Consider the following 26,007-nt stretch of genomic DNA (forward strand, 5'->3'; position numbering starts at 1 on the left):
TCACGAGCGGAGTAGCACGACGCGTCACGAACCGCCGCACGCACGGTAGTGAGCTGCGATGACGCGACCGGACTTCCTGACCAAACAATGACCGAGTGCCCGAGTCGACCTCTAATTCCGCATCACGATAAAAGCCGGGGATCACCAGTGATGACGAGCTCACCGCAGCACGGTTCGGCAACAGGTGGGCCCGGGCCGGTGGGACCGTCACCCATCCACGGCCCGCCGGCCTTTATCGACACACGTCGCTACGTGCACCTGCCCGCGGGGCCGCCGGTCCGTCCGAACGTCGCCTTCCGTTCCGGGATTCAGCCGCGAGCTGAACATCCGGTGGGTCCGGCGTATCGTGTCCTACATGGGGGCCTGGTTCGCATCCGCCTACCGCTAGCACACAGCTGTGCTCCGATAAAAGCTCACAGCGGGCCGAACGGAAGGCCGCCAGCTCAGCGGCATCATAGGCGATCACCATAGAAGGAGATTTCTCAGGTTTCTCAATCTCATCTCAGTCAATCTCACCGCCGGAGCCTATCGCCAGATCAATATGACGGGGGAGTCCGGCGCGTGGGGCGACCCATCTCTCCGATGAATCCGCTCCCGCTGCAGACAGGATCTGCGACGCACCGGACCGCTCGCGCTGAGTGCCGGTGCGGCCGACCGACCCAGGCCATTGCGATGGAGCTCGCAGCCGATGACCTTTCCCCGGCGGCGTCTCTCGCTGCTCTCCGTTGTCATGGTAACGACCGACACGCTGTGGGCGGGGATGCTGTGCGCCGCAGTGAGCATAGGCCTCCGGGGCACGGAGAACGAATCAGAGCGGACGGACGAACAGACGCTCTCATCGCGCGTACTCAACAGACTTTTGGCCATCGGACTGTCTGACAAGGACTCTCCCAGTCTACAAACCCCTCCTCAGCACCACACTCGCAGATTGCCGAGTCCGGTGGCATTTGGTCCAACTTCCCGCAGCCGGACAGAGTTAGTTCCCAGAGTCGCCAAACTTGTCGGCGGTCCGTCGGGCAGCTGGGCGTAACTACCGCGGCGGCGGCCACTTAGAGCGTCCCAGCTGCGCTGGCCAACGCGTCCCACCGCGCCGGCAATCGGCCGATGACGAGCGGAAGCCGGCCGCCGCCGGGCGTCGAGCGGGCGCTCGCGAGCGGTCCGTTCCGCACGGGCTCGTGGAGCGCTGGCGGTGCGCCAGCTGGTCCGAGAAAGTGGCAGCTCGGCGCCGGTGGCCGTGGCAGCCGCGCGTGACGCGATGGGTGACGTGAGACGACGCGCCTCCCACGACTGTGGTCTGTCTCCACCAACGCAGCCTGGCGAACTGCGCAACACATTCACAGATGTCATATACAAAGCCCGATTTAGAAATCACAAATTGATCTCTAAACGGAAAGACGTCTGCGGTTCTCAAGGCTGACACATGCCACCCACGACCAGTCCATGGTCGTCAGCTCTCCCCATGGTCGCCCCTCGGCCGCCACGTGTCTCGGCACCGATTGATGGGCGCGCCCGCTCGGGGCCAGTTGGAGTGGAGCCATTCGTTCCCGGGGGACAGGCCAGCTCGCTGGCCGGGTCGCTCGGTGTCACAGGGTACGTTGCAGATGGGACAAAGGCCGCAGCAGCACAGCGGTAACGACAGCACTGCGCTGTGGCAGCATAGCTGTAACGACAGCACAGTTATGACGCAGCACAGTGACTACTGTGTCCTGTGATCCAACTGAGTCCACCCTAGTCGTCCGCACGAATGACTCCACGTTTTAACACGCCACCAGCACCAGCTGCTCGCCAGCAAAATTGCAAAACCGGACCAACAGAGCCTCAAGGATATCAGTCTGCATCAGCATAATCAAAGTATCAAAGTAGAAGTCTGGCGCATGGTGGGTCGTTTCCAAACCGCGGCTAGCGCCGGCCGACCGACCCACTCTGGGTCTGGACCGTCTCTCCTCGGACGGGTTCGGTATACGACAGTCACAAACACACTCGGTGCAGCTGTCTGGCTCGGAACGACATACACAGAGCCGGCGGTCGGTCCAAATCGGTCCACTCTGCGGTCATGTCAACAGGGCTGACCGCAGCCGCCGCGGCCTCGCCGGCCGGCCGCAGACCATACACGGGCTCCGACGGACGGACGGCGGGCTGGGAGCGCTGCGGGCGGACCCCTCCTCCCCTGCCCGTGTCTGCCGGCTGAAAAAGGCGCCGCTCGGCGCTCCAGCTCTCAAAAGGTCACCTACCTTCTGCTGCATGAGCCGCATGCTCTCAGCGAAGTGCTGTGAGACAGCCTGCTGTTGCTTCTTGCGCTCCTCCTCCTGACGCAGCCGCTCGGCCGCTTCGCGCTGCTGCTTCTCCGCTTCGCGCTGCTGCTTCTCCGCCTCTCGCTGCTGCTTCTCGGCCGCTTCCCGACTGTGAACGAGAGAAACGTCAGGGTCAGGAGGGTGAAACCGACTGGCGAACTTTGAAATCACACTGGCCATGCAATCAACATGGAAGTGGCCGTTAAAGCTGGATATAAACAAAGCCAAACAGAGACATTAGCATGACATGGGATTAACATGCATGACAGTATAATGCGATTATCCAGCGGAGCCGACAGCGCCCCTATGACGTCACGATTTCCACACGGTCCCGGAATCACCGTGGGAGCAGAACCCACCTCCAGCGGGCGTCATGTCACGCAGCACGCCATCGAGAGCCACTCGGCAGTCTTCACGCCTGCAGCTGACACGCCACGCCCACAGGTTTGTAATACCATCACCCGTTATCGGAGGCGTGACCCGACATCACCGCGGTATCGGCGGCCATCGCGGGCCGGGCTCCGAACCCCGTGCACCGGCACTGTCGCCACGGCCGGGCCGTCGGCAGTGCAGGATAGCGCGCTATCGCCACCCGAGCGACCTTGGCGCGGACAATGGGTGCGCCGTCTCGGCTACGGCACACGCGGAGGCACGGACGGCGGCCGCGCTCAGAAAATACTCAGAGGCATCGAACCAGCGCCGCGGCACGCCGGTGTTAGCAGGACTGGTGTGTGTCGTGGAGCTGCACGAGACGGCAGCAGTGAGATGGGGTAGGCAAAATGGCGAGTCAAGGATGCTCCAGTGCTACCTCAGTCTGAGCAGACTTCGATTATGGTTCGTTAAAGCCTATGCAAAGTCATGGGGCCGATCTGGGCCACGCGGCTTGACTGCGTGTCACTGACACAGCAATCTCTACGACTCAGACCCGACAATCTAACCCAGCAATCTGGCCCGACAATCACGCTCTCCATCGCAGTGCCATCGGCAGGCGGCGCGGAGCGGCGGACACCTGCCGCAAAAACAGCCTCCCGCCGACAGAGAGTGACGAGCGCGGAGGCCGCCGCCCGCTCTCCATCCGCCGGTCGGTGCAGCGAACAGCTGGTGGGCGCCGCGGCTCCACGCCGTGAGAGCTCTCTGCACCGGTCGGCGCCGCCTGACATCCCGCTCAGTGCTCGGTAACCACCCGCTCGCTGCAGTGTGGAGCCGACCGTGGCCCGCGGGGCCGTGCTGTATCACACGGCGCCGGCTGCACACGCCGACACCGCCGCCGGGCACGGACGGCTGAGCTCACACGGACGGGAGGCCGGCCTCCGCTGGTGGTCCTCGGACCGTCCCGGCTGGCGCCTGTCTCTCCGGCTGCAGCCGGAGACGTATCGCCCCCATCCCGTCCGCCAAACTGCAGAGAGACGCCCGGAACGAGCGGGCGGATGTCACGCCGATGTCACCCACAGCGCCCGGCGAGAGTGGAACTCGGGGGTTCACCGCGAACATCCGTCATGAATTATTACGAACGCAGTGGGCATGTCTGCCGCGGTGTGGTCAGGGTTACAGAATCCGAGAGAGGGGGATATTGTCTACGCTGCAGGTAGCCGGGTCTGTCGTCCGCGCGGCGTGCAGACCGCGCTCGCCGCTGACGGATGTATTACCGAGCTGAGGTCGTCGCTCGACAGTGACTGAGCGCACGACCTGTGCCGCAGCTCGGGGACATCCATCAACACTGTGACAGGGAACCTCCCCCGACCTCTGGCAGCGGCCGGGTGCCACCTGCGCCCTGGTTCAACGGGTCGTCGGGTAAGGGTTGAGTAGGAAACGCCACAGCCCGCAGTCATCACTGCACGACACGTTCGGGCGGGTTACGGACCATAAAACAATTCATAAACAAGAAAAGAGCTCAATTAGTCAGAGTGGAACAAAGCACCTGTGTCCCCACACCGGCATAGAAACACAGACTGTCAGAGCCACTGGTGTAAAAAAATATGTTGTTTTGTCGGCTGGCAAAAAGACGTGAGCGAGGTCGACTCGAAGAGCGGCTTAGAGCTCAGACGGCACTCACGCGAGCCCGTCTACACGCCGTAGCAGACACAACAGATCAAGCAGGAGCCCTGCTCTAAGCCGCGTCTGCCGACACGCTCGCCGCTCGGCACGCAGACTGTGGAGTGTGGTAGAATGTGTTCTGAGACCTCAGCTCCGTCCGAAGATGCCCGTGGAGAGAGGCAGCCGTGACTGGCCCTTTTGCGCGACCGTGACACAGCAGCGTGACGTCATGACACAGCAGAGCGACGTCAGCACACCTGGACGGCCGGCCACGTGGAAGCGAGGCGCCCCGGGATGGCGGCGCACCGGGTCATGGCGCTCCCTCCCTCACACATCCCAGAGCCCGGCCGCTGCTGGACGCTCCACGCGGATGACATGTGAGATAGCTCGGCCACCCAGCAGCAACATTCCACGCTCATCAGGTGGTCTGATCTGCTGGCCACTCGGTGGTCGGTGCCCGTGCGTGATATGACTGTCAGCAATGTCAGCCCGCCCCTGCCGTCGGTCACGCCAAATGCACAGGGAGTGAGCCGCTGCAATCGGCACTGCACTGCCCTGACCGTGACTGTCGAGCGCCGGCTGGCCGGGAGGGGGGGGGGGGGGCACTCGATCGCACGCTCAAGGACAACCGGACGGCTCTGTGCTGCGGGTTGTAACTGGCCAGCGTGCACGGCACACGTGGACAGCGTGCAGCGGCGCCCGGCCTGTCCCGACTGACTAGCTAAGTCCTGAGCCGGCTGAGGCGAGCAGACACCGAGCACAGAACCCTGCGCTACCGGCATACATAAAGAACAGCACGGTATGCGTAGTGTGTAGCGACTTTATCCACAGCCGCAACACACAGCGCCGCAGCGATGACACTCGGAGCCTCACCCACTCTATCACTCAAAAACTCTCACACGGCTCACAAACAAGTCATCCACGGAATGATAAGTTTCAGCTCAATAACGGGAGAATGTGAGCTAACAGTGAAGGCCACCTGCAGACAACGAAACCGGAGCGTGGCGTGAGAGCCGCGATACGGCACGCCATCCACTCGTCCCGATTAGCATCGCCACGACCGACCGCAAAGAAATGGAAATGACGTGGCGCCGGACCCAGTCACGCCGTAGATGAAAGACGGGCCAGTGAACCTCAGCACTGAAAAACGCCACTCAAAAGGCGTCATGCACGGAGGAGCCCACACCTTTCACTGGGACACGACTGCTCCCATTCAAACTTCTGACTAATCCGACCACGAAGGTTTGAATACGTTACCAAACTGGAGTTCCATATAGTCGTTCTCACCGCATAAGCGTTCGTTGAGCGAAGTCTTAGTCTGCGACGCTGAGAGTCTGCTCGAGTCCGACCTCAGCCGATCACCGCGGGGGACTGACTGAGTCGAACGCGGCCCTCGGGAGAGCTGGCACACCGGCTGGCCGACTCACACGCGCCTTTGTCGTCAGCGAGGGGGTATATAGGGCCTTGAGCGAGGGCCACACCGCCCCCGCCGCACCCCGGGAAGGCCCCCTGGCCTTGAACCAGCGCTTGTGCCAGCGCCAGCCAGCAGCGGCAACATCGGCATCGGGCGTCACCGACCCCGGAGAGCCAGAGGATGAGCCAGGTGCGCAATCAGACGCGCCAGCCTTCTGCGAAATGGGCCACAATTTACCCGGGGGCGCGACAGGCGGCGCGCAGCGGCCCGCAGTGCGTTGTCACAAGTCACAGCGGCGGCGGTCGGCCGTGACTCAGCTAGCGACCTTGGACCAGAGGGGCCCGGCGCGGCGCCAGCGTGTCAGGTGAGCGGGGGGGGGGGGGGGTCAGGTGTTGGCGGCCGCTGTGTGCCGTTGCCAAGACGCCGTTGCGGTCGGACGCGATTCCGCTGACAAATGGTCCCGTGTCACACACCGTGTGTATGCACACTATGTGCACGGGCACAACAAAACAATCGTGCCAATATGGTCCACCGTACAGCCTGTCACACGACAGCTATGCCGCCGGCTATAATTGGCTACCACGCACACGGACTAAAGCCATTCGGCATTGATCGTAGGCCGAACAGTGTTGGAGCATGTCCAGCTAGGAAGACAGCCGACGTCGGCAACTAATGCACCCGTCACGGGGCTGATGTACCGACCGCTGACAGAACCGGAGGCAAAACCCTCTATCCTGTCAACAAGCTGACATAATCCGACGTGGAACATGCTCCACTTTTTCAGCCCCGTATATCACAACGAACCATAATAGCTCACCGTGTTTATGCTATTTGGAGTTCTACGGCCGTCTTATGACGAAACATTTGATAGCGCTACACGGAACATTTTACCCCCGGCATCCTGTAAGGTTTCTTCATCTGTGGTAATGCTATCGACCTCATTCTGAGACAGTCGTAGAACTCGAGATCGCAAAACACACAGTGAGCTATTCTGCCGCTTATCGGTGACCGTTTCGAGGCTCGATAACAGCTCGATTATGACCACTGAGGTGGGGCACCGCCTGCCATTGGTGAATCGTCGAGCAGTTCCCGTTATCGTGTGGCGGACGGTTCTCACGACCCAACCGCCACACCGTTTCCCGTTCAGCGCACGGGAAATGTCGATACAGCAGAGAACCGCCGCCAGTTTCCTACGCCAGTGGCGCTACTGCCAGCAACTCGGAGCAGGCGCTGCAAAGTTCGATCGTAATACCGCCCTGTCGGCATGCGACTCCAGTATGCATGTTACCCTAGTCACGAAAGTCGGCCGGGGCCGTCGAAGCACGGCGCTCCCCCAGCATGGTCGGTGATTACATACCTACTGGCCCAAATCAACCTCGACCGGACCCGTCGGCTGTGTATCACAGTTCCAAGGACAATGAGCTCAGAGCCACCGCCGTTCCCTAAGCCAGACAGATGGCACGTTTCCAGATGGCATTTCGTCGCGCCGCCCCGAACAGAATACATCCCCAGCGGCATGCTCGCAGTGGCGTTCCGAACTTGGGATTGGAGTCGGCTGGGTCGGCCGGCGCCACCCGCGGCCCCAGAGAGCGTCCGTGACCGCCGGCGGACCGTCCAACTCGGCCGATTAATCAGCGTCGACGAGCGGTGCCGAGACATTGGCTCGGCTCCCAATCGCCGGCCGGCCGGGCGGGCCAATCGGGCCGGCGGCGGGGCGCGGCAGCTTCCGGAGCATCCGCTGCCATGATCGATCGGCGCCGGTGATAGCGGATAGGCCGTGTCCGAGGCCGCAGCGGCCGACCGATACATACGGCCGCTGCAGGATTTGAGAGATTACTGCGTCACTGAGCTCAAAACAAAGCCAACCACGTCATATGATTTATAACAAACAGGAACTGGTCTTGCGAGCGGCAGGTGACGCAACTGGTTGTGAGTTTAGACGCCAATCAAAACACAGAAGCAACAACATTGAAGGATGTGACGTACCACATGCTCTATTGCAACCCGGAGGCTGCAGCGCCCCCGCCATTGATCAGTTTCTCTTGAACCATTCCCACACCTACGGCTCTGGCTGCTGCCATCCGTGATGTCACCCCAGCCCGTCCCAGTCGGCTCTGAGATGACGTCGTCGCCGTCAGCTCAGACTTCCCCTTCATTAGCTGGCCACTCAGCCGGGCTGGCGGGACACGGCGACACTGGAAGTGCACACCCCGCTCTCCATCACGCCGAGTTATGGTGACGGCCGGCCGCGGCGGGACTACCCGGCCGCACCTGGCTGCATCGTGAGGTGATTGGACTTGGAAGGGGCACCAGACGGCATCACATGGCACCAAGAGAAGCCGGACAGTTTTATCAGACGGCAACAGGCGGCACCGCACGACACCACACGGCATCGTATGTACGGCACCACGCGGTACCAAATTTCATCACATATCAGCTAGCGTATTCATACTCAAGAAGCCCCTCGAGACGGGATCGCCGGCCTCCCGACAGACCACCCGTCTCAGACGACCGTCTCAGACGGTCGGACACCGGGGCTGTCTGGGCTGGGTTCGGACGGTCTCTCTGAGATCGCTGACGCAGCTCCACCGTCAGCACAGCCAGCCGCGCCGTCAGCGCCGTCAGCAGCACACTCAGCAGCGCTACTGAAGCCCCACAGACACAGCTGCTCTGCTCAGCAGATAACCACAGTTGGCCCCAGCCCGCAGCTAACCTCCGCAGTAAATACTCAGTGCAGCGCTACAGCCTCAGACTCTGCATCGCCTACAGCCTCCGCCAACCACCCGGCGCTGTTCACGGGCCGACCGAGTCCGCGGAATGGGCTCAGCCCCTCCCTCCGCCCCACTGCCAGCCGAGCAGGGCAGGTAAACAACCGCTCCTCCGCCAGCCGACAGGCCCGGTGGCGCAACGGAGCGCGGTGGCCGCCGCGCCGGCTGCCAGCCGCCGGGTAGGTACGCCGCGCAGTGTTGCTACAGGGGCAGCGGTGTTGTTCCAAGCACCGCACCGCGGTAGTCAGTGTTTGCGTTACATTTGCGACAACGCATGACTCATTAACCCGGGTGGAGTCTTATGTCTTGTTCTCTCCTCACCTCAGCCGCTCTGCCCTGCAAACCTGTCTACAGCAGCGTGACTGGGCGGAGGCCGGAGGAGCGCCGCCAGCGGAGGTGCATTCCGCCACTGCACGCTACCCACCCCACTGGAGGAGGGAGGGGGAGGGAGAGACAGATGGGCCCGACACGCCGGATGGCAGGTCGGAGGTCAACGGTGACGCATGGATGACGCCACAGCGCCACAGCGTCAGGGTACGCCCTCGCACTCCACTTGGTAGGCACTCCCTTCAGTAGAGTTCCAGACTGTACGGTAAAGTACGGTACGTGGCACTGCACTGCACTAGTGCACCCACACGTAGAGGCACTCGAAAAAAACGCGACTCATCGCTACGTCGAGGGCTGGTTGCCGACAACTGTACCGGCGTGCTGTCCTGTATGATTATCTAAATTCGATGTGTTTATTTTATTGTGTCATCTATGCTGAACCAGACCCACGACTGCGGACGGAGGTAAACGTTACTAAAGCGGGATCGTGAGTGTTTAGTCAGCAGTCGATCGATGTCTCCAGATCCAAGTCTGAACGAGGGTGCGACGGAAAGTACCCACGACTGAGCGCGGCTCACTTGTGAGCATTATGGGATCAGGAGTGCACGGCGCACGTTTCTCATCCACTTCATAACCACGCACACGCCACACAGCAGCACGATCTAAAGCGTCCTCGTCCCTCCCCGCGTGCTGCTACATATAGCTGCCAAACACACAGGCGAGCCTTGCCTTCCCGATAAGCAGGCTCACTCAGATCCCATCTCCACTCCTCTCGAAATGACACGGCACGTCCGCGTCTGAGTAACCCACCGAACCGGTCTGTGACGGCACACAGGCTCACGCGGCGCGATCTGCCGCCCGGCGGACTCGCGCCGCGCCGGCCTTGTTGCGTGAGAGCGCGGCGGCGGCCGCTCCCACGGCATGGGGAGGAGGGGAGGGGGCGTGAGAGCGGCCGCGGCCGGACAGCTGACGGTGCGTCCGCCCGGGCCGCCCGTCCAGCCCTCTGAATGGTCCCGGGTCAGCAGGGGACGGGTCGTGGGGTGACGCCCCCGCCGGCCGCGGCTGCTGCTGCAGCACGAAGGCAATCAACAGAGCCGAAACTGGCGGCGTAGGCGGCCGGCCAACGAGCCGGTCCGTCCGCCGGGCTGGTCCAGTCCAGGGTCACGAGAATCACACAAACAAACTGGTCAGAGAGCGCTGGGCTGATCCCTGTACCCGAGGCCGGATTACCCAGCGGGCGGTGCTCGGGACGCGGTGCCGTCCACACGGAACAGCCGCCAAACAGCCGGTCCGTCCCGGCGCTCAACACCCGCTCGGCCACAGAGGAGCTCGGCTCAGTCCGTGGAGCGGCGGAGCACGCTCGGCCGTGTAACTGATAGCGGCCTTCTGAGAGCCGGCGCGCTGCCAGCCGACCGTTCGCGGAAGCGTGCCGTTCCTCTGTCATGTGGCCGGTGGTTGAGAGTCGTAAATCCTGTCCGCCTTCACGTCACCGACAAAAGATGGTACTCACGCCGCGTTCAGACGGCGGCTTTGGGTGAAGCTGAGCCGGTAAATCCCGTCAGTCGCAACGACGGAACGTGGAGAACCGAGCACATGCCTTTTGAGTTCATGAGCATAAAACAATCACCAAGCCACCGTAGCAATTCAAACCGCGTGGCGTATCGTACGGTCGTGCAACAATACCATGTCCAAACATAACTCGTACATTTTCCTACCGGTCGTAAGCGTCCAACTACAGCGCTCAAGTTCAGGAACTTTGCCAACACAAATTCTTATCCACTCGGCACAATTCGGTTGATATTGTCCATAAATCCTGGAGACGTTAGTGTCAGTGGTCCAACTTTGAGTCGATGAATGTCTCACTATTAGCTTCTGGCGAACTGCCAGGGTCGGGACAGCTGCAACTTCGGTAGTCGTGATCACGTGGCCAGGCCCGGTAAACGCTGTGAGCCGCCACTCCCAAAGCACGTGACAGTGCAGAGTCACGTGACCGCGGAGCGTCACGCATCGTCGCGTCGCGTCACACCGGCTGCGTGACGCAGCGGAAATGTTACGGTTCCACTGCCTGTCGAGCTCTGCTAACCCAAACAGTGAAACACAGAGCGACGGCAAACCAAACGGAGCGTTAACCACCGCGGTCTACCAGCACAACAACGAGGAGCACCAGGCGATGGTTGAGCTGCTCACAGCGACGGGCACCCAGCAGGGTCACAACGAGAAACACCCGCCGGGATTTCAGAAAGGAACACCCACTGAGGGTCACAGCAAGGCCCATCCGTCCAAAAAGCTTAGCCAGCAACACCGCTGAAATCATTGAGCAAGTCCGAGTAACATCAATCAAGCCCACATCTGCTCAAATAAATCTCCCCATCCATTGCGCAGCACGACCACGTAGGCTCTCACTAATCGTCCCACACAGACGGCATTTCCGAGCGAGCTGACCTCCGACGGCGGAGGAATCCCATTGGCTGGGCTGTTCACGCACACGGCCTTGGTACGTGACCGGCAGCGCGGCCCGTGACCGGCGGCAGTCTCTCTGACCTTGGCTGTCGCTGTCACCTGTGAATCAGCTCGGCGAGGGAGGGGAGGGCGCTGTCACGGCGCCAGAGGCCATTCTTATAAAGAAAAAGGACGGAGGGACGGAAGGAAAAAAAGAACTCAATGAATTAAACGATTCCGTCCTTTTTGGTTATCATAAAGGTTCCGTCCCTCTACCCCTCCCCCTTCGTTGTTTTGCTAGGATGCGTTTTTCGTCTAAATGATCAAGAGCTTTAGTAAATTAAACAGGAATTATTTCCTGCAATATTTTCTTATAAATTTTGTCACAAAGAATGCAATAAGACTAAGAAAATACTGTGTGATCGCTATATGGGTATAATAAAATGAGAACCTGCAATTATTTGGGATCATATTTGAATTTTTATGGGACCGGGGACTGTTGTCTGCTACGATACATAGCCTTGGCCAGAGGCCTTGGCTACGATCAAGGATAGGTAATATAGATAGGCGAAGTATGTAATATGTTGTAGTCTTTCCTGCTAGGCTGAGCCCCACCAAAGATTGTTTTTGCGTATAAATGTGGTAATGCCTATGTCTTACTCAGTGGTAGGGTGTCTAATAAGCGGTAAGGGAACAACGCAGATACCCTGAGTTAGCGTGGCGGCTCGGGACAGGCGGTAGAGATAAAAGAGGAGGGGATACTGATAAGGCATCTTATCGCTCTAGGGGACGACGCGGCGCGCGGCGAACGCGCGCGGCGGCTCGGGATGAAAGGGAGGGAGAGAGGGAAGGAGTAGGTAGAGAGAGAGACGGGGGGCGCAGGTGTTGTTTTGACGGTTTCGACTGACGCTAAAGAGGGGGGAGGGGGAGCGGGGGAAGAAATGGCCTGTGGATCTTCTCTGTGAGTCGGGACAGCGATGACAGTCCAGCGAGAGCGCTTGAGCCTGGCGGAGTGTATACGAATTTCTCTGCGTGCAAACAAGAACTTTAACCCGCGCGGGGCTGGGGTCTCCAGCCGAACGCGCGGGGCTGGGGGGGGTAAATTTTACCCCCCCTGTTATCTCCCGAACTAACGGTCCGATTTGGAAAATTCAAACGCCAATCGAAAGCTCTCATCACGAACTACTAAAAACATGTACTTAATTTAAGGTTTGAGGTCAAGGTCAAGGTCAGGTCAAGGGTACAAATTGCAAGTTTCTACAGTATCGGCCTTGCACCGTAGTTGCCGAAGAATGGAGTCATGGACTGAGACTGATCGCCCAAAACGTGTTCTTAGGCTACCAAGACAATATTCGTTGCATACAATATCATTCAGAGGTCAAGGTCAAGGTCAGGTCAGGTCAGGTCAGGTCACCAAAAAACAAAATATAGAAAAGGGCATGTGCGACACATGTTTTATGGGTCATTTTACTCATAGAATTCAATAGACACACTCAATAAGTGATATGGACCACCTCTGGATGAATTTCAGGTCGAGGTCAGGTCAAGGTCAGGTCAAGTGAGGTCAAATTTTGAAGTTGGTTGTTAAGGCCTAAAAAGGTGTCTATCTGATGCAGTTTCTCACGGCGAATCGAATTGTGCTATTTTTGTTTCCGTACGAGGTCTAGAACGTCCAAAAAAGTCATTTTTCAAAAAATTTGTGTGTCGTGACGTCATAAAATTTTGAATAACTCCCACATTTTTGAACCGATTCTTCTAAAATTTGGTATGTAGGTGCACATAGCCCACTTCTCTGACATATATTCCGGTTTTTTCGATAGACTCAAAATTTTGGATTTTATAATGATTTTCCCAAAAAAGTCAGTTTTTTGAAAAAATTTAGGCCAAAATCCAAAATTTTCAAAAAACCGAGATAGCCATTTGATAGACAAAGTAAAATTACGTATAACCTTTTTTGTTACGTCTTGATTCCTTAAAAAATGAAGATGTTAGCGGCGTTTGAACTTTTGCCGTTTTTTAGGCGAAAATGACGAACATGACGTCACTAAAACGTCAATTTCTCAAAAATTTTCCGACGGATTTCGCTCAAATTTTCAGGGAACGTGTCAAATTGATGTAAGAAAAGGTACTGAAAGTTTGGCGGCGCTGCGCGCCGCCGTTTTTGAGATATCGCAAAAATTCGCGAGGGGGGGTAAAATTTACCCCCCCCCCAGCCCCGCGCGGGTTAAGTGCTAACGAGAAGTTGTAGTGCCACGTGATTCAGACCTCCAACCGTGATACCAGTCGAGGCGCCAGAGGACACAGGACACAGGCCAGGTGAGGGTGGAGCTACTGGGAGGCAGTTGCAAATAGTAAACACCTACCACTTACTGGATATTGCATCTCAAGGTGTCCAATCGTGCCTGTTAATGTGTATGCCCGATAAACAACGATAGCTGCAGAACGATAAGGTGGCGGTCTATAGGTACTTGGTCTGCATGTCAAATTGACTAATTTTCGTGTGAAATAACTCCCGACCAATGTCATACAGTTCACATATCGATTAGCATGCAGCCTGAAACACATTTCGCACAAGCTGCTCTCGTAACCAGCTAAATATCGTATCAATGCCGTAAAAAAGCGCTGCTGAAGAGCAGCGCTATTTCTGATGCGTTATTTTTCACGAACAACGCAAAGTCTTGCGTCACCAGAGGCGTCTTTGTCTCTTTATGATACGGAAACGCGTCCTTTTGGGTGGGGGTAGCGTCAATCTGGCTTCGTTCTTTTAACGGGTTCCGTCTTTCGTCTTCGTCCTTTTATGATAACCAAATTCCGTCTAATCTCAGAAATGACGGAGCGTCCCTCCGTTCTTTTCTTTATAAGAATGGCCACAGATCTCTCCCGAGGGGGAGGGGAGACACGTCCGGGGCAGAGAGCGCTGCCAACATATAACAGAGTGTCGGCCGCAGCCTCAGCAATGGAGGGGATCGCGTCAGGCCTCCCAGCCTGACCGAGAGGCCGGACCTGCTGCTCGGAGGCCCTTAGAGATCCGGCGCGCCTTGTTTGGGGTTGGGTACGTGACCGGACCGGCTTGGCACCGGGTACCGTGCCGCCAGGTGCGCTCCAGACATCGCACGAGGAATGAGTTAAACGACGGTGCACAGTGGTGCACAATGCACATTACATAATGCATACTGCACGCGCAAGCTGCACATTCCGCCCCACCGCGCCTCTGCGCAGCGATGTGGCTTAAGAAGACCACAATAACGTCAGAGCCAGAATTATCTGCCCTGAGAGACACTGAACAGATCATCACAGCCACCTACCAGGAACTTTCAATGCTAGCGCTAATCAGTGACGATTGGCTTGTCATCACAGTAAATACACCAAACGGCCGTGAACAGCACGCCGCGTTAGCCAGCACTTGCATAATGCATGGTCTGGCTCAACAAGCAACGTAGTTGCTACGTTTCAGCTAGCTCTGAGCCCGTCCTTTTCCATCGCGGATAACGCTCGCCGCCTTTCTCCAGCCCGCGCCGACATACTTCATTCGCTGGCGCCGAATGGGCCGTCCTTGACACGAAATGTCATTCAGCGGAGGCGCGGCGGGCCGCCGCGTGGGCGGCCCGGCTCTGCCGAGGAGCGATGTGGGCGGCGCCGATCGATCGCCGGGGAGATGGGCGCGGCGGCTGCGGCCGGCACCCGGTCCAGGGGAAGGGCAGCTCGCGGCGGCTGCGGCCGGCACTCGGTCCGGGGCAGGGGAGGGGCAGCTGGCGGCCAGTCGCGTGCCCGCGGTCCGTCCGTCCCCGGCTGGAGCGCGCGGCGGAAACGGCGCAGCCGGACGGGGAAATGGTGCCGCCAGCTGCCGCTGGGCCATAAAGCGGCCGCGGGCGGCGGTGCGCGCCACTGCCGCCGAGCCCAGCACCTGTGGCTCCCTCCACCGCGGCCCGCCCAGCCGCCGCTACACAATCACAACGGTCCCACCATTCAAACCGACCCGCCCGCCGGCAGCTATTAAAATCCGGGCAAACAGCCTCCCAATCGCCAGATGTCCAGTCCATTGCAGTGCTGAGTTATGTAACTTATCCCTGGCTCTGGTGAGCGTGCATTGTGGCGAGTGGGAGGGAATTACCTCGGAAAGCACGGAGAGGGGATGGGCAGCTACCCGTATGCCCGCCACAGCGCACCAGTCCCGCGGGAGTCGGGGCCGGCAAACACATACGCTATCACTCACAAGATGTCGACCGAATCAACAACACTGGCTTCCCAGAAGGACTGCTGCCCAGAAATAAACAGTCGAATTGAAGCGTCCGATGTCTGCTGACGGAGTATTAGATCAGCGTCGCGAAGACAGCCGGCTCGGGCGGTGCTGTCAGTCCTCGTGGAGCAATTTTCTCGATCAGCCAAGCCTACCGTAGCCAAGGATAGGATAACCATGCCGGCTATTACCTCCAACAAAAGCTGAGCGAGCCGCCGCGTCTGTGGCGGCCCGTAATTTGGGGCCTTAGTTCCACACCGGCCGCCCATGCAGTGACGCAACAACGCCGCCACGTGTGAAACCACCGCATCGAGCGCCTCCGACCAGGAAACGCTAACGACAACGGCTTTCCCACACTTGCAAATTAGACACGATTTGCGAACACCGTTACAACCGGAACATGACATCCGTGAAATACTGAGCCACTAGACTGCGGGGCTGGCTCGCGAATCGTGCCGACTAGATAGACGCCGCCTGTTTTGAAGGCGGCCGAACTCCCGCTGAAAGCGAACGTACCGCAAAAACCGAGCGCCGCAGACTCTCACCATTTCTGGGTGGCGTGGTGGCCGGCGGCGGGGTTCAGTGAGGCGGCACGGGCGGCTACCGACTCAGCTGCAACATACCCTCACCATAGATCATCGACGGCGACCAAAGACCGGCGTCCGGGAGACACGTGGGCTTCGCGGACCCAGCGACACGGTCTTTATGAATGTTGCGGGAGCTGAACACACTCAGACTCGATGCTTTACTGTATTATCGGCAGAGGCCCAAACAAGAACCACAGAGCCAACCGCTCGTAACCACGGTCTCCCTGCCTCTCTCGGGCCGCCGACCGCCCAGCCAGCGCCAGCCCTCGACCCCGCCCGAGGGCCACGCGGCAGGGGCGGCGCCGGGCGCGGCCAGCCGGGGAGGCGCCACGGGCGGCGCCAGGCATGCCACAACGGGCGGCCACAGCCGCCCGTAACACCCCTCCCCCACATGAGCACGAGTCATCCCACGAGCACGAGTGACCCCCCGCATGACAACCACACCAAAAACAGCCTCAACAAAACACAACAACAACAAAAACGACAACTTCGAATCATACATTCATACACACCGTCCCGAGCGCCCTCACACATGCCGCCTAGCGTCGGCCGCGCCTGAGCCACCCCGGCAGGTAGTCCATCAGTCGCCGGTAGCCGGCGGCGCTGAGGTGGACCCCGTCAGCCGAGAAGAACCTGCCGTCCATCTTAAAGCGCCGTTTCCTCCCCTCCCGCCGGCAGAGGCGTCGGCCGAGCGCGACGAAAGTGGAGTCGGTCTCGCGGCACAGTTCGCACAGCGCCCGTTCGAGCCAGAAGGCCGGGGTGGACTCCCACACTCTGCCACCGTCGCGGGCCGGCCGCGGCGTCACGCCGAGGATGGTCACGGCGCAACCAAGGCTACGGGTGTCGATGATGGTCTCCTTCAGCCGCCCCAGCGTCGCCACCACCGTGACCGGGTCGAAGGCGGCCCCCCTTGGGTAAACGTCATTACCGCCCAGCCATAAGATGACTTGGAGGTCCGTCAGCTCCCCTTTCCCACAGACCCACGCCCTTACTTCGGTCGCGCTTGACCGCAGCCAGCGGCTCAGAGTCAGCCCGGGGACCGCGCACACGGACAGGCGCCGAGGGGGGTCACACCGGAAGTCCGCCCTGCTCAGCATAGAATCTCCTATTAAGAGCACGGCGGACCCCGGCGGACCAGCCTCCGGCGAACCGCCGGACCCCTCAGCGATGTCCCCCAAGCCAAAGTCCGTGTCGATCGGGTCGCCCAGAATCTCGCCCAATATGTCGGCACCGTCGACCCCGACTGAAGCCCCCGCCAGGATGGCGGCGGCCGGAGATACCGGCTCGCCCAGAATTTCGCCCAATATGTCGGCACCGTCGACCGCGACTGAAACCTCCGCCAGGATGGCGGCGGTCGGAGATACGGGTGGTCGTCCGCCGCCCTCCTCGCCGTCTCCCGGGCGTCTCCTGTCAGGAGACGGGAACGATTCTCCATCTGGCTGCGTCCCCCACATGGCTTCACCCGCGGCACCACCATCCGCGGGTGGGACCTCCACCACCACCTCCACCAGGTCCGAGTCCGACGGCGCCGGCGACGACCACAGTGCGGAGGACGGCATCTCCGTCACCACCTCAGTCAGCTCCGCGTCCTGCTGCACGATCAGCGGCAGCCCGGCGTCCGCGGAAGGCATACCACCTCCCGAGAGCCCTCTGAGGAGACCCTGAAGCTGTTCCTCCAGTCGCTCGCGCTCGGCCCTTTCCTCGGCAACAGCCGTCCAGAGGCTGTCTAGCTCCAGCCGCGCAGGGTCCATCTGAAACTTAAAAATACAATCACCTTTTGGTTCACGAGCACTTCTTAGCAGCACAAGTCAATATCTGCCCACCCACCCTACTTGATGTAACAGGGTCTTCCACTACTTTCGGTTTCGATCAGGAGGGACCAAATTTGATTTCCCGCCTGAAACCTTTGACACACATCCTGACCTAGTCACATAATAGACCGGTCACGCTCCTGTTCTGCCGCAAAACCGGATCGAGAAGACACATCGGTCGAGGTGGGTCAGCGCTGGAAGCGACTAACGGGCACCCACCTCGACTGCGGCCTCCCCTCCTCACGAGGGACACCTCAACTTTGTGACCCCGGTGTCCCGGACCTCAGCTGACCAAGACGCCCCACTGGGCAGTCCCGCCGAAAATGGTCAGGAGCACCACACCCGTAACACCCGCTAGTTTTGGACGTATCAGGGCTGAAACGAGCAACAGTGAGTGCCTCCAAGGACGACTGCAGCTGCCCAACCTCCTGTTGAAGCTGACTTACTGTGTCCTGGAGCATCGCGCGCTCAGTTTCGGCGTCACGCTAGGCTAATGCTACCGACCCACTCGATGTTCGTTCCGTATCAGTGTTTCCTCCTTTATGTTTCAATAACTTTTACCTGTCTCATACAGGGGCCGCGCATAGTCGAGTGCGACACCATCCAACAGAGGCAATAGCCGTTTACCCTATCAAAAAAGCACGACGCTGTCTCACAGGCTAACCGCCTGCGATACTACTCAGTCTCTAAATAATAATAATAAATAATCAAGGCTAACCGCCCCGAAAAATGCCTGCGGTAACCCTACCGTCCCCTCATCCACCACTGATCCGAGCAGACCGCTCGGCTCCGGCCATTAGTTAATCGGCTACAGTCTAAACACAATCATGCCAAACGATAATAACACAACAGACTCACCGTTGCCGTCGCCGGTCCTACCGACCGCGCCAAATGTTGCGGGAGCTGAACACACTCAGACTCGATGCTTTACTGTATTATCGGCAGAGGCCCAAACAAGAACCACAGAGCCAACCGCTCGTAACCACGGTCTCCCTGCCTCTCTCGGGCCGCCGACCGCCCAGCCAGCGCCAGCCCTCGACCCCGCCCGAGGGCCACGCGGCAGGGGCGGCGCCGGGCGCGGCCAGCCGGGGAGGCGCCACGGGCGGCGCCAGGCATGCCACAACGGGCGGCCACAGCCGCCCGTAACATGAAGAGATATCACCGACGGCAGGCTGGAGTCGACCAGTTCAACTAAACATATCGGATGGCAGCCGGACAGCAGTGCAGGACAGGACTGAGAACTGTTGGCGTTTGATCAACCAACCGCCAGTGGTATGACCGGGGTACGGAGCGGTTGAATATGAACTGATGGGCTAGACCAAGATCTCGGTGGTTAGACCAATTAGTCCAAGTAGTTGGACCGATATCGGTTGGTGTACCAGGGCGGCCGCCTGGGCCCGGGTCGAGGCAGCAGGGCTAATAAGGTTGGAAAGAAATGCACGGCCCTTGGTGGTGAGGTTTGTTCACAGCTTCCGCATGTTTGTTGGAGACTGAATATAACCAGACACGAGTAGCAGCTGCCCGTCCCAGTCCGTACACATATGTGGAGTTTTACGAATACACTTGTGTCAACTGCTGAATGCCACCATGCCCGATCTGCATTATGCACTCTGAAAGCTGTGCCAAAGCTCTGTGCCAGCTGAAAGGCGGCCTTGGACGGGTAATATACAACAATCGCTTCTGGTCTGCACATTTCGCCACTCTCTCACTCCACTGCTCTCTCTCTTTCCTCTCTATCTCTTCCTTCCCCCTCTCTTTCCCTCGGCCAGCATCGACTTCCTCCCGGTCTAGTTATCAGCCCGACTATGGGACCGCTCAGCCTAACCTCGGTCCCACTCTCTTGTCTGAGACCATGTCTTCACCCCTCTCTCGGCCCAGCTCTCGACTCATCTCCGGCACAGTTTCGGCCCCGGCACCGTGCAGTCCACGGTCGTCGACCTCAGCTGCCGGCGCCAGCCAGCCCACATAATGTATGCTGCGGCAGAGCGCCTGCCCGGCCCGCGCCGTCCGCCGCTCGGTCGTCTCTTCGGTTCGCCGAGCTCCTCACAGAGACCGATAACGGAGACAGGAGACAGTTGGAGACGGGCGCACAGGATAGAGGCGGGAGGGGAGGGGATGGGGAGGGATGACCACGGTGGACGACAAGGAATGGATGACAGGATGTGGTATGTGGGGAGATTCGTTGGAAGGATGTATCAGTACTACAGCAATGACGCAATGCGATTGAATTATTTGTTGCACATAATACACAGTCTCAACCATGGTGAAATATTTTATGAGCCTGCTGTTGAATCATTAGTTTATCTAACTTCGATCTTAAATCAACCCAGTAAAGAAATAATGAAGTAACACCGAAGCGGCGTGACCCATGTTTCCCTCTGACAGCCTGTCACAAACACCCAGCGGTACCGTTTGCTCTGCCGGCGGCCCGCGACCTCTGTTTGGAGACAGAGCGCCGGCCGTGACGGGGCGGCCGCGCTCGGCGGTCTCGGCACGCCCCAGTTCCAGAGCACGGTATCTCCGCCACGGTCCCGGCTCGCTGACACCGGTCCGTCATGGCTCCCGGTGCGTCACACAGCCGCGCCAACAATGGGCTGAGCCCGTGACGCCGTGCCCGTGACGCTGAGCCCGTCGCCCAGGCAGCCGGAAGCGTTTACGGCCGCCGGGGCGTGCTGCGCCGGCCACGAACGGGGTGGGTGCGGCTGACGTCTGCCGGCCGTAAACACGGGCCGCGCCCGGTCAGTCACCGACCGCTGCGCCCATACATCTCGACCAAACGCCCGCCGACCGCTCCCCCTCGTCCCCAACTCTACAGATATATATCGTCCCCTATCGTTCAGCAACGGGCTGATCGTACCGGCTCACTGCGGCGGCTGCTGACCGGCCAACTCTGAGTAGGGGCTTTTGGCCGGCCAGTATTAATTCATGTAATGTTTTCATCAGGCTTCAGCGGTAATGACGAACGCTTCGGAAGCCACTATAGATGTGTGGATTGTGGAAGCCTCAAATACGCCCAAACATCGCTGTCTTTGTTCGCCCAGCAACTAGCCCCGTCTCCGCCACACAACACCACTCGGTCTCCTCACCCAGCAGCCTCCCCCCCCCCCCCCCCTGCCGTCTGCGGCACCCGGCGCCGTCGGCGGCAGGTGTCGCCCCTCTGTTTACCGCACCGCGCGTCTGCACAGATGGTCGCTGATGTCATGCAGCCGACCTTGGTGCGGAGAGACGTGTGGCTGGCCCGGGACGGGCCTGTCGTAACCCTCCCCTCCCCTCCCGTCCCTCGATCCACCGCCGTGTCACCACCTGTACACTTACAGTCAACGCCTGCGGCCGCGGCAGTCGGGCGTGACGAGTGACGAACAGACGGATGACGCAGCACGACACGGCGCACTCGGCACGGTAAAACAAGGCACCGTTCGACACAGCAACAAAACATCGCACAGCACAGCACAGCACAACACAGCTCGTCACGGCACCACGCGGTGCGGTGGTCGGTGGGTCTATCGATTCGCCGCTCGTCGCCACGTCGGCCGTCCGAGACGACGCGGCTTGTTTTCAGAGGAGTGTTCGGCCTTTCGCCGCCGGCTGCCGAGCGGCTGCGGCGAATGCCAATCAGGCGGCGACTTCCCCGGAGCTCAGTCTGGGACACGGCACAGAATGACAAGCGGTCTCCAGAGGTAATCCTACGTCCATTTACCGACGCTCTTTTCCTTGATGGAACCGCTCGGGCGACTTTCCTGCCCGAGGAGATATTATGGCGAACAAGTGACGAAAGCCAACATCACGATTACGAAAACTCGCCGAGAAACTCGCACAAAGAAGCTGGCGACCGAGGGACAGTTTCGGACACGGACCAGTTGGAGGGAGGCCGGTCGTAGCTGCGTCACGCGCCGCAGAGCCGACTCAGCACCCGCAGCCAGGTGCAGCGTGCCTCCACTCCAGACAGCCCGGTTTGTGGACGCCCAGCCGGTCTGGGACAGGACCATATGGTCAGCTTCCCAGACCAGCAGTCAGGACGAGAGAAAATCAGCGTCAAATGCTCAGAGTTTTCCATGAAGTCCACACTACTGTCTCGCTACGTCAACTCTCCCGAGAATTTCAGAGCCTGCGGTAGAATGACCACAAGGAATTTCCCGACGTTAAGAGGAATGCTGTCTGCCTGCCTCACGCATCTCTGTGGTATCTCTGGTCGCGTCGCTCTCCACTAAGGTGAAGCCCAAGGCGACGGACCAGGCCGTCTCCAGCTGGTGACAACTGGGGAGAGTCGGACAGCCATCGCTCTCAGCGTGCTGGTAGGGCACGCCACGATGGAAAGGCAAGAGATGCAGGCGGGCAGGCAGGCGGCCAGGCAGGCGCTGGGGCCGTCACGCACCTGCACAGCTGTCGACAGAAATAGATGGACGGCCGGCCGGCAGGCGGGTCGGGTCGATACGCCACTCGGCGTACCGCCGGGAGATGAGACTGCGCCGCGGCGTACATCGCTCGGCCCCCGCACAAAGGCGGTGCCGCGTCCATCGGCGCACATCTACACAGAGAGCGGCGACACGCAGAGTCGTCTAATGTAACCAGCGAGCCGAGACAGCCCAATCGCGCAGCGATAGGGAGAAGCGAGCAATATCGCGACAGAAATGGGACGCCTAATAGAAAAGGCGGGCGCATCGAGAAATGCTCTGCATTGTTTATCATTTCTTGCAGCAATCGGATTTCACAATAAGTGAGTTCAGAAGAATGCTGGCGTTGTCCACGCTGCTCCGATTTGTAAGACGATCTTTGAGCGGCGTGCTAGTAGACATACAACTGATATGAGATATAACAACTGATCGGACGAAACGCCGGCCTAGATCCCATCATATCTGACGCGATTACTCTCTGCCCAATAACGGAGACACATAATAAGGGCCACGTTCGCGGACATGCGCCGTTCATATTGCAGCATCTATCGCGACGTCCCCCCTGATCCGATCCGCTTTCCTGGTATCACGCCGGCGGCCACGTGCTGTGCATTACTTGGCCAAGCCGGCCAGGCCAGCAATCAATGTGCTGTCATCGAGCGGCCACGACCGGTCCCCCCTCAGAGGGGGTCGGACAGGCAGGTCAGTGTCTTGATACGGCGACACAGTCGACGGGCGAGGCCGCGCCGCGGAGCGATAGCCGCGCCGCCGATAACACGTCCGGGCTATCGGCGGCACGCCCGGCACGCCGGCCGCGGTCCGCCGGCCACGGCACGCTCCTCGCCGCGCGAGGGCGGGCGGGGCGGCGATACGGCGCGGCCGACCAACTGAGTGATTCCCACGAGTTACCGAGCACGGCCTCGGCCCGCCGCGGGGCGTGCTCGGGCACAGCGTGGCGTCAAACACGGCTCGGCCAGGTGGGACGGCCGCATGCATTATTCAGACGGAGCGAGAAGCACGGCATGACCGGCCGGCCGGCCGGCGGCTATCGAGCGGCGGCCGGTCAGTGTCAGCGGGCCCGCTCGGCCGCCGGCTGCCAGGGGCCCGCCGGATTCCAGCCCAGCGCTGATGTAAATATACAGCATCGGAGTGACACGAAACCGATGTAGCACCACTCGACATACAGCACACAGACTACGACGGAGCTCCATTGGACTGATGCGTAGACCTCTCAGTTCTGGTGCCAGAGGCCATAAATTGGGAAAACGGTGGAACTTGAATCTAATGCAGACGATAATAGCTTCGATACAACGCATTGCATGCTGGAGTGGGTTGATGCATTCAAACGGCTTTAAAGAGCTTTCTATTGCTGGTTTTGATGCTGCTCCAAATCCGCTTACTGGAGCACTTCTTTCAAGGGCTTTTGCCGCTTCCTTGGCAACTATCCTATGATGCAAGCCACGATGAGTTTAACCTGAAATACGCCTCAACACGATATTTTCAGAAATAAATTTCCACTACAGCATAGCAGGGAAACTAATTTCGGCATTTCACAAGGGACACATGAGTTATGAACTGTTATCACCTAACTTTTGGCAAAGTTCTGCGCTCCAGCTATCAGAGCAAACGACAGGCAAACTTCAAACGTGAAGCGAAAAAGTTCCGTGGCGGCGACTAATTCCAGGCCGGTCTTCAGCAGGTGCCGGCCGTTTGGTGGGCCCCGCTCCGCCACTGCGGCCGCCGCAAACGCCGCCTGATGGGCTGACCGGTGCGGCCGGGCCGGCGATGGAAGTAACGGTCGGCCGTCGGCACAGACCCACTCATTGGGCGGTTCGACAGCCGGTCAGAGGTCATCCCCAGCGGCACGCCCTCGGGCCATGAAAGCAGCCGCGGCGGTGCACCGGAGTCGCCTGCTGCACTGGAGCAGCGCCTCACCCGCGGCCGCTGCTCTCCAGCAGGCCGCCCTCTCTCCTCAGCCGACTGCCCTCTCTCTCCCATCGCCGTGACTCAGTAGGGCCTCTGTGAGACCGGTTTGGCGGCCGGGGTGACGCTCGCCAGACGGGGACGGTGTATCCGCCCCGTCTCTCTCCGGCCGCGGCCGATACCCCGTCGCAACGAGGACACCAGTTGTCCCCTGACACGACGCGACGGCGAACTTTGTCCGCCGGTGGAGTGACGAGCGGCCGTCGTTAGTCGGCCGCCGACCCCGGCCACTCAGCACCCGACAGGGCCACAGTTTACGGCCAGCTGCCAGGCCGTGACGCCAGACTCATGGCGCTGCAGGTCGCCGCAGAGCCGGTAGGCTTTGCTCGCCGGAGCGCGGCCCGCCGCCACGGCTGACCTCAGCTCGCCAGCGGGCGGGGTGGGTGAGGGGCGGGTATTTGGCCCGTGCTCCCGGCCAGGGACGGATTGTGGCGATGCGGCCAGCCACTCCCGGACCCGCCCTGGCAGACACGACAGACTGGCTGACGGACGGACCGACGGACGCTGCTGTGTTTATTTATACACCAGGCCGCTCGGCAAGCCGACCGCGAGGCCCGTCCGACCAGCAGACCGCGGCGGAGACACAGCCCGCGACTGTGTCCGATATACTGCAGCTGGGACACCCGACAACTCTCTCCGACAGCGAGTGGGACTTACCTGGAGATGGGCGGCGGCTGCTGCTGCTGCGCCTGCTGCTGCCGGTGCTGCGCCAGCAGACGCTGATCCCGCTCCAGCTGCTGCTGCAGCAGCTCCTCGGCCACTGGAATCCCGCCGGGCGCTCCGGGCAGCTGGTAGAGTCCGGCGCGCGACACCGGAGTCGGCACCCAGTGCTGCATCAGGTGCGTCAGCGGCAACCCGGGGAACGGGTGCGGCAACGGCAGGCCGCCGGCGCCCGCCGGGTACGGCCGCGGCGGCGGCGGCGCCTGGCCGCGGCTGTCCGGCCGCTCGCCAGTCAGCGGCGAGTTGGGCTTGCCGGGCCGCCAGCCGGCCGGCGGCGGCTCATAGGCGCGCGGCCCGGCCGGCGGCGCCGCGCGCGACTTGGAAAAGTCCTCGGCCATGTCACTGCACTGAGGCGCGGCGGCCGAGCGCCATACGCCGGCGCACGTCCACTGTCACAGCCGCGCCACGCGGGTGGCTGCAGCTCCGGCGTCCTGCAAACAGACAAACAGCGCGGGTCACACTCCCGTCTCTCCAGTCTCCACCGACCCGCCCGTCCCCGGCTCTGGCTCCGGCTCCGGCGGCGCCGAGCCACAGCCGCCGCGCCCCACTGCGCGCCATGCGGCCAATATTGATCGAGGCTCTCTGAGGCCGCGCGGCGCACCAGTTGCACGTGGCTGCGCGCCGGTGAGTCGGCGGTGGCCGCTCCAACCGGTTCAGCCAGCAGCCGGCTCGAACAAAGGCACGAACACGACACGAAATAACAGCGCCAGACGGACCGACAACACGACACACCGCGGGCACAAACACACACATAAACGCTGAACGGGCGGCGGCCGTGCCGCGGGGCGGGCTCTCCGCCTTGGGAGGAGGGGCCGTTCAGGACCACCGCTCCGTAACCGGCAGCCGCTGACCCATATGGCGTGACTGAGAAGTGGGGCAGCCAGACGCTATCTCACCGCCTGAACGCCGGGAGCGCAGCGGCTGACTTTCCCAGGAGAGGCCCGGCCACGGCCAGTGGTTTATGAGACCGGCCGCAGACACCTGGTCCAGTCGTAAACACTCACC

General features: G+C 60.3%; 1 protein-coding gene across 2 annotated transcripts in view; it reads right to left on the minus strand.

Annotated features, from left to right (window-relative positions):
* Positions 1–26,007, minus strand: part of LOC122378570 (lysine-specific demethylase 3B-like) — a 58,540-nt gene that overhangs the window by 15,495 nt on the left and 17,038 nt on the right. For both annotated transcript variants that reach the window (XM_043359795.1, XM_043359796.1), the window contains exons 2-3: positions 24,940–25,433; positions 2,232–2,400 (exon numbers count right to left, since the gene is read on the minus strand). In XM_043359795.1, coding sequence (XP_043215730.1) covers positions 2,232–2,400; positions 24,940–25,340 — 570 coding nt within the window. In that variant the 5' untranslated portion in view covers positions 25,341–25,433. The remainder of the gene's footprint in view (positions 1–2,231; positions 2,401–24,939; positions 25,434–26,007) is intronic.

Source organism: Amphibalanus amphitrite, unplaced genomic scaffold (genome assembly GCF_019059575.1).
Source record: "Amphibalanus amphitrite isolate SeventyFive unplaced genomic scaffold, NRLGWU_Aamphi_draft 000061F_arrow, whole genome shotgun sequence".
NCBI lineage: Eukaryota > Metazoa > Arthropoda > Thecostraca > Balanomorpha > Balanidae > Amphibalanus > Amphibalanus amphitrite.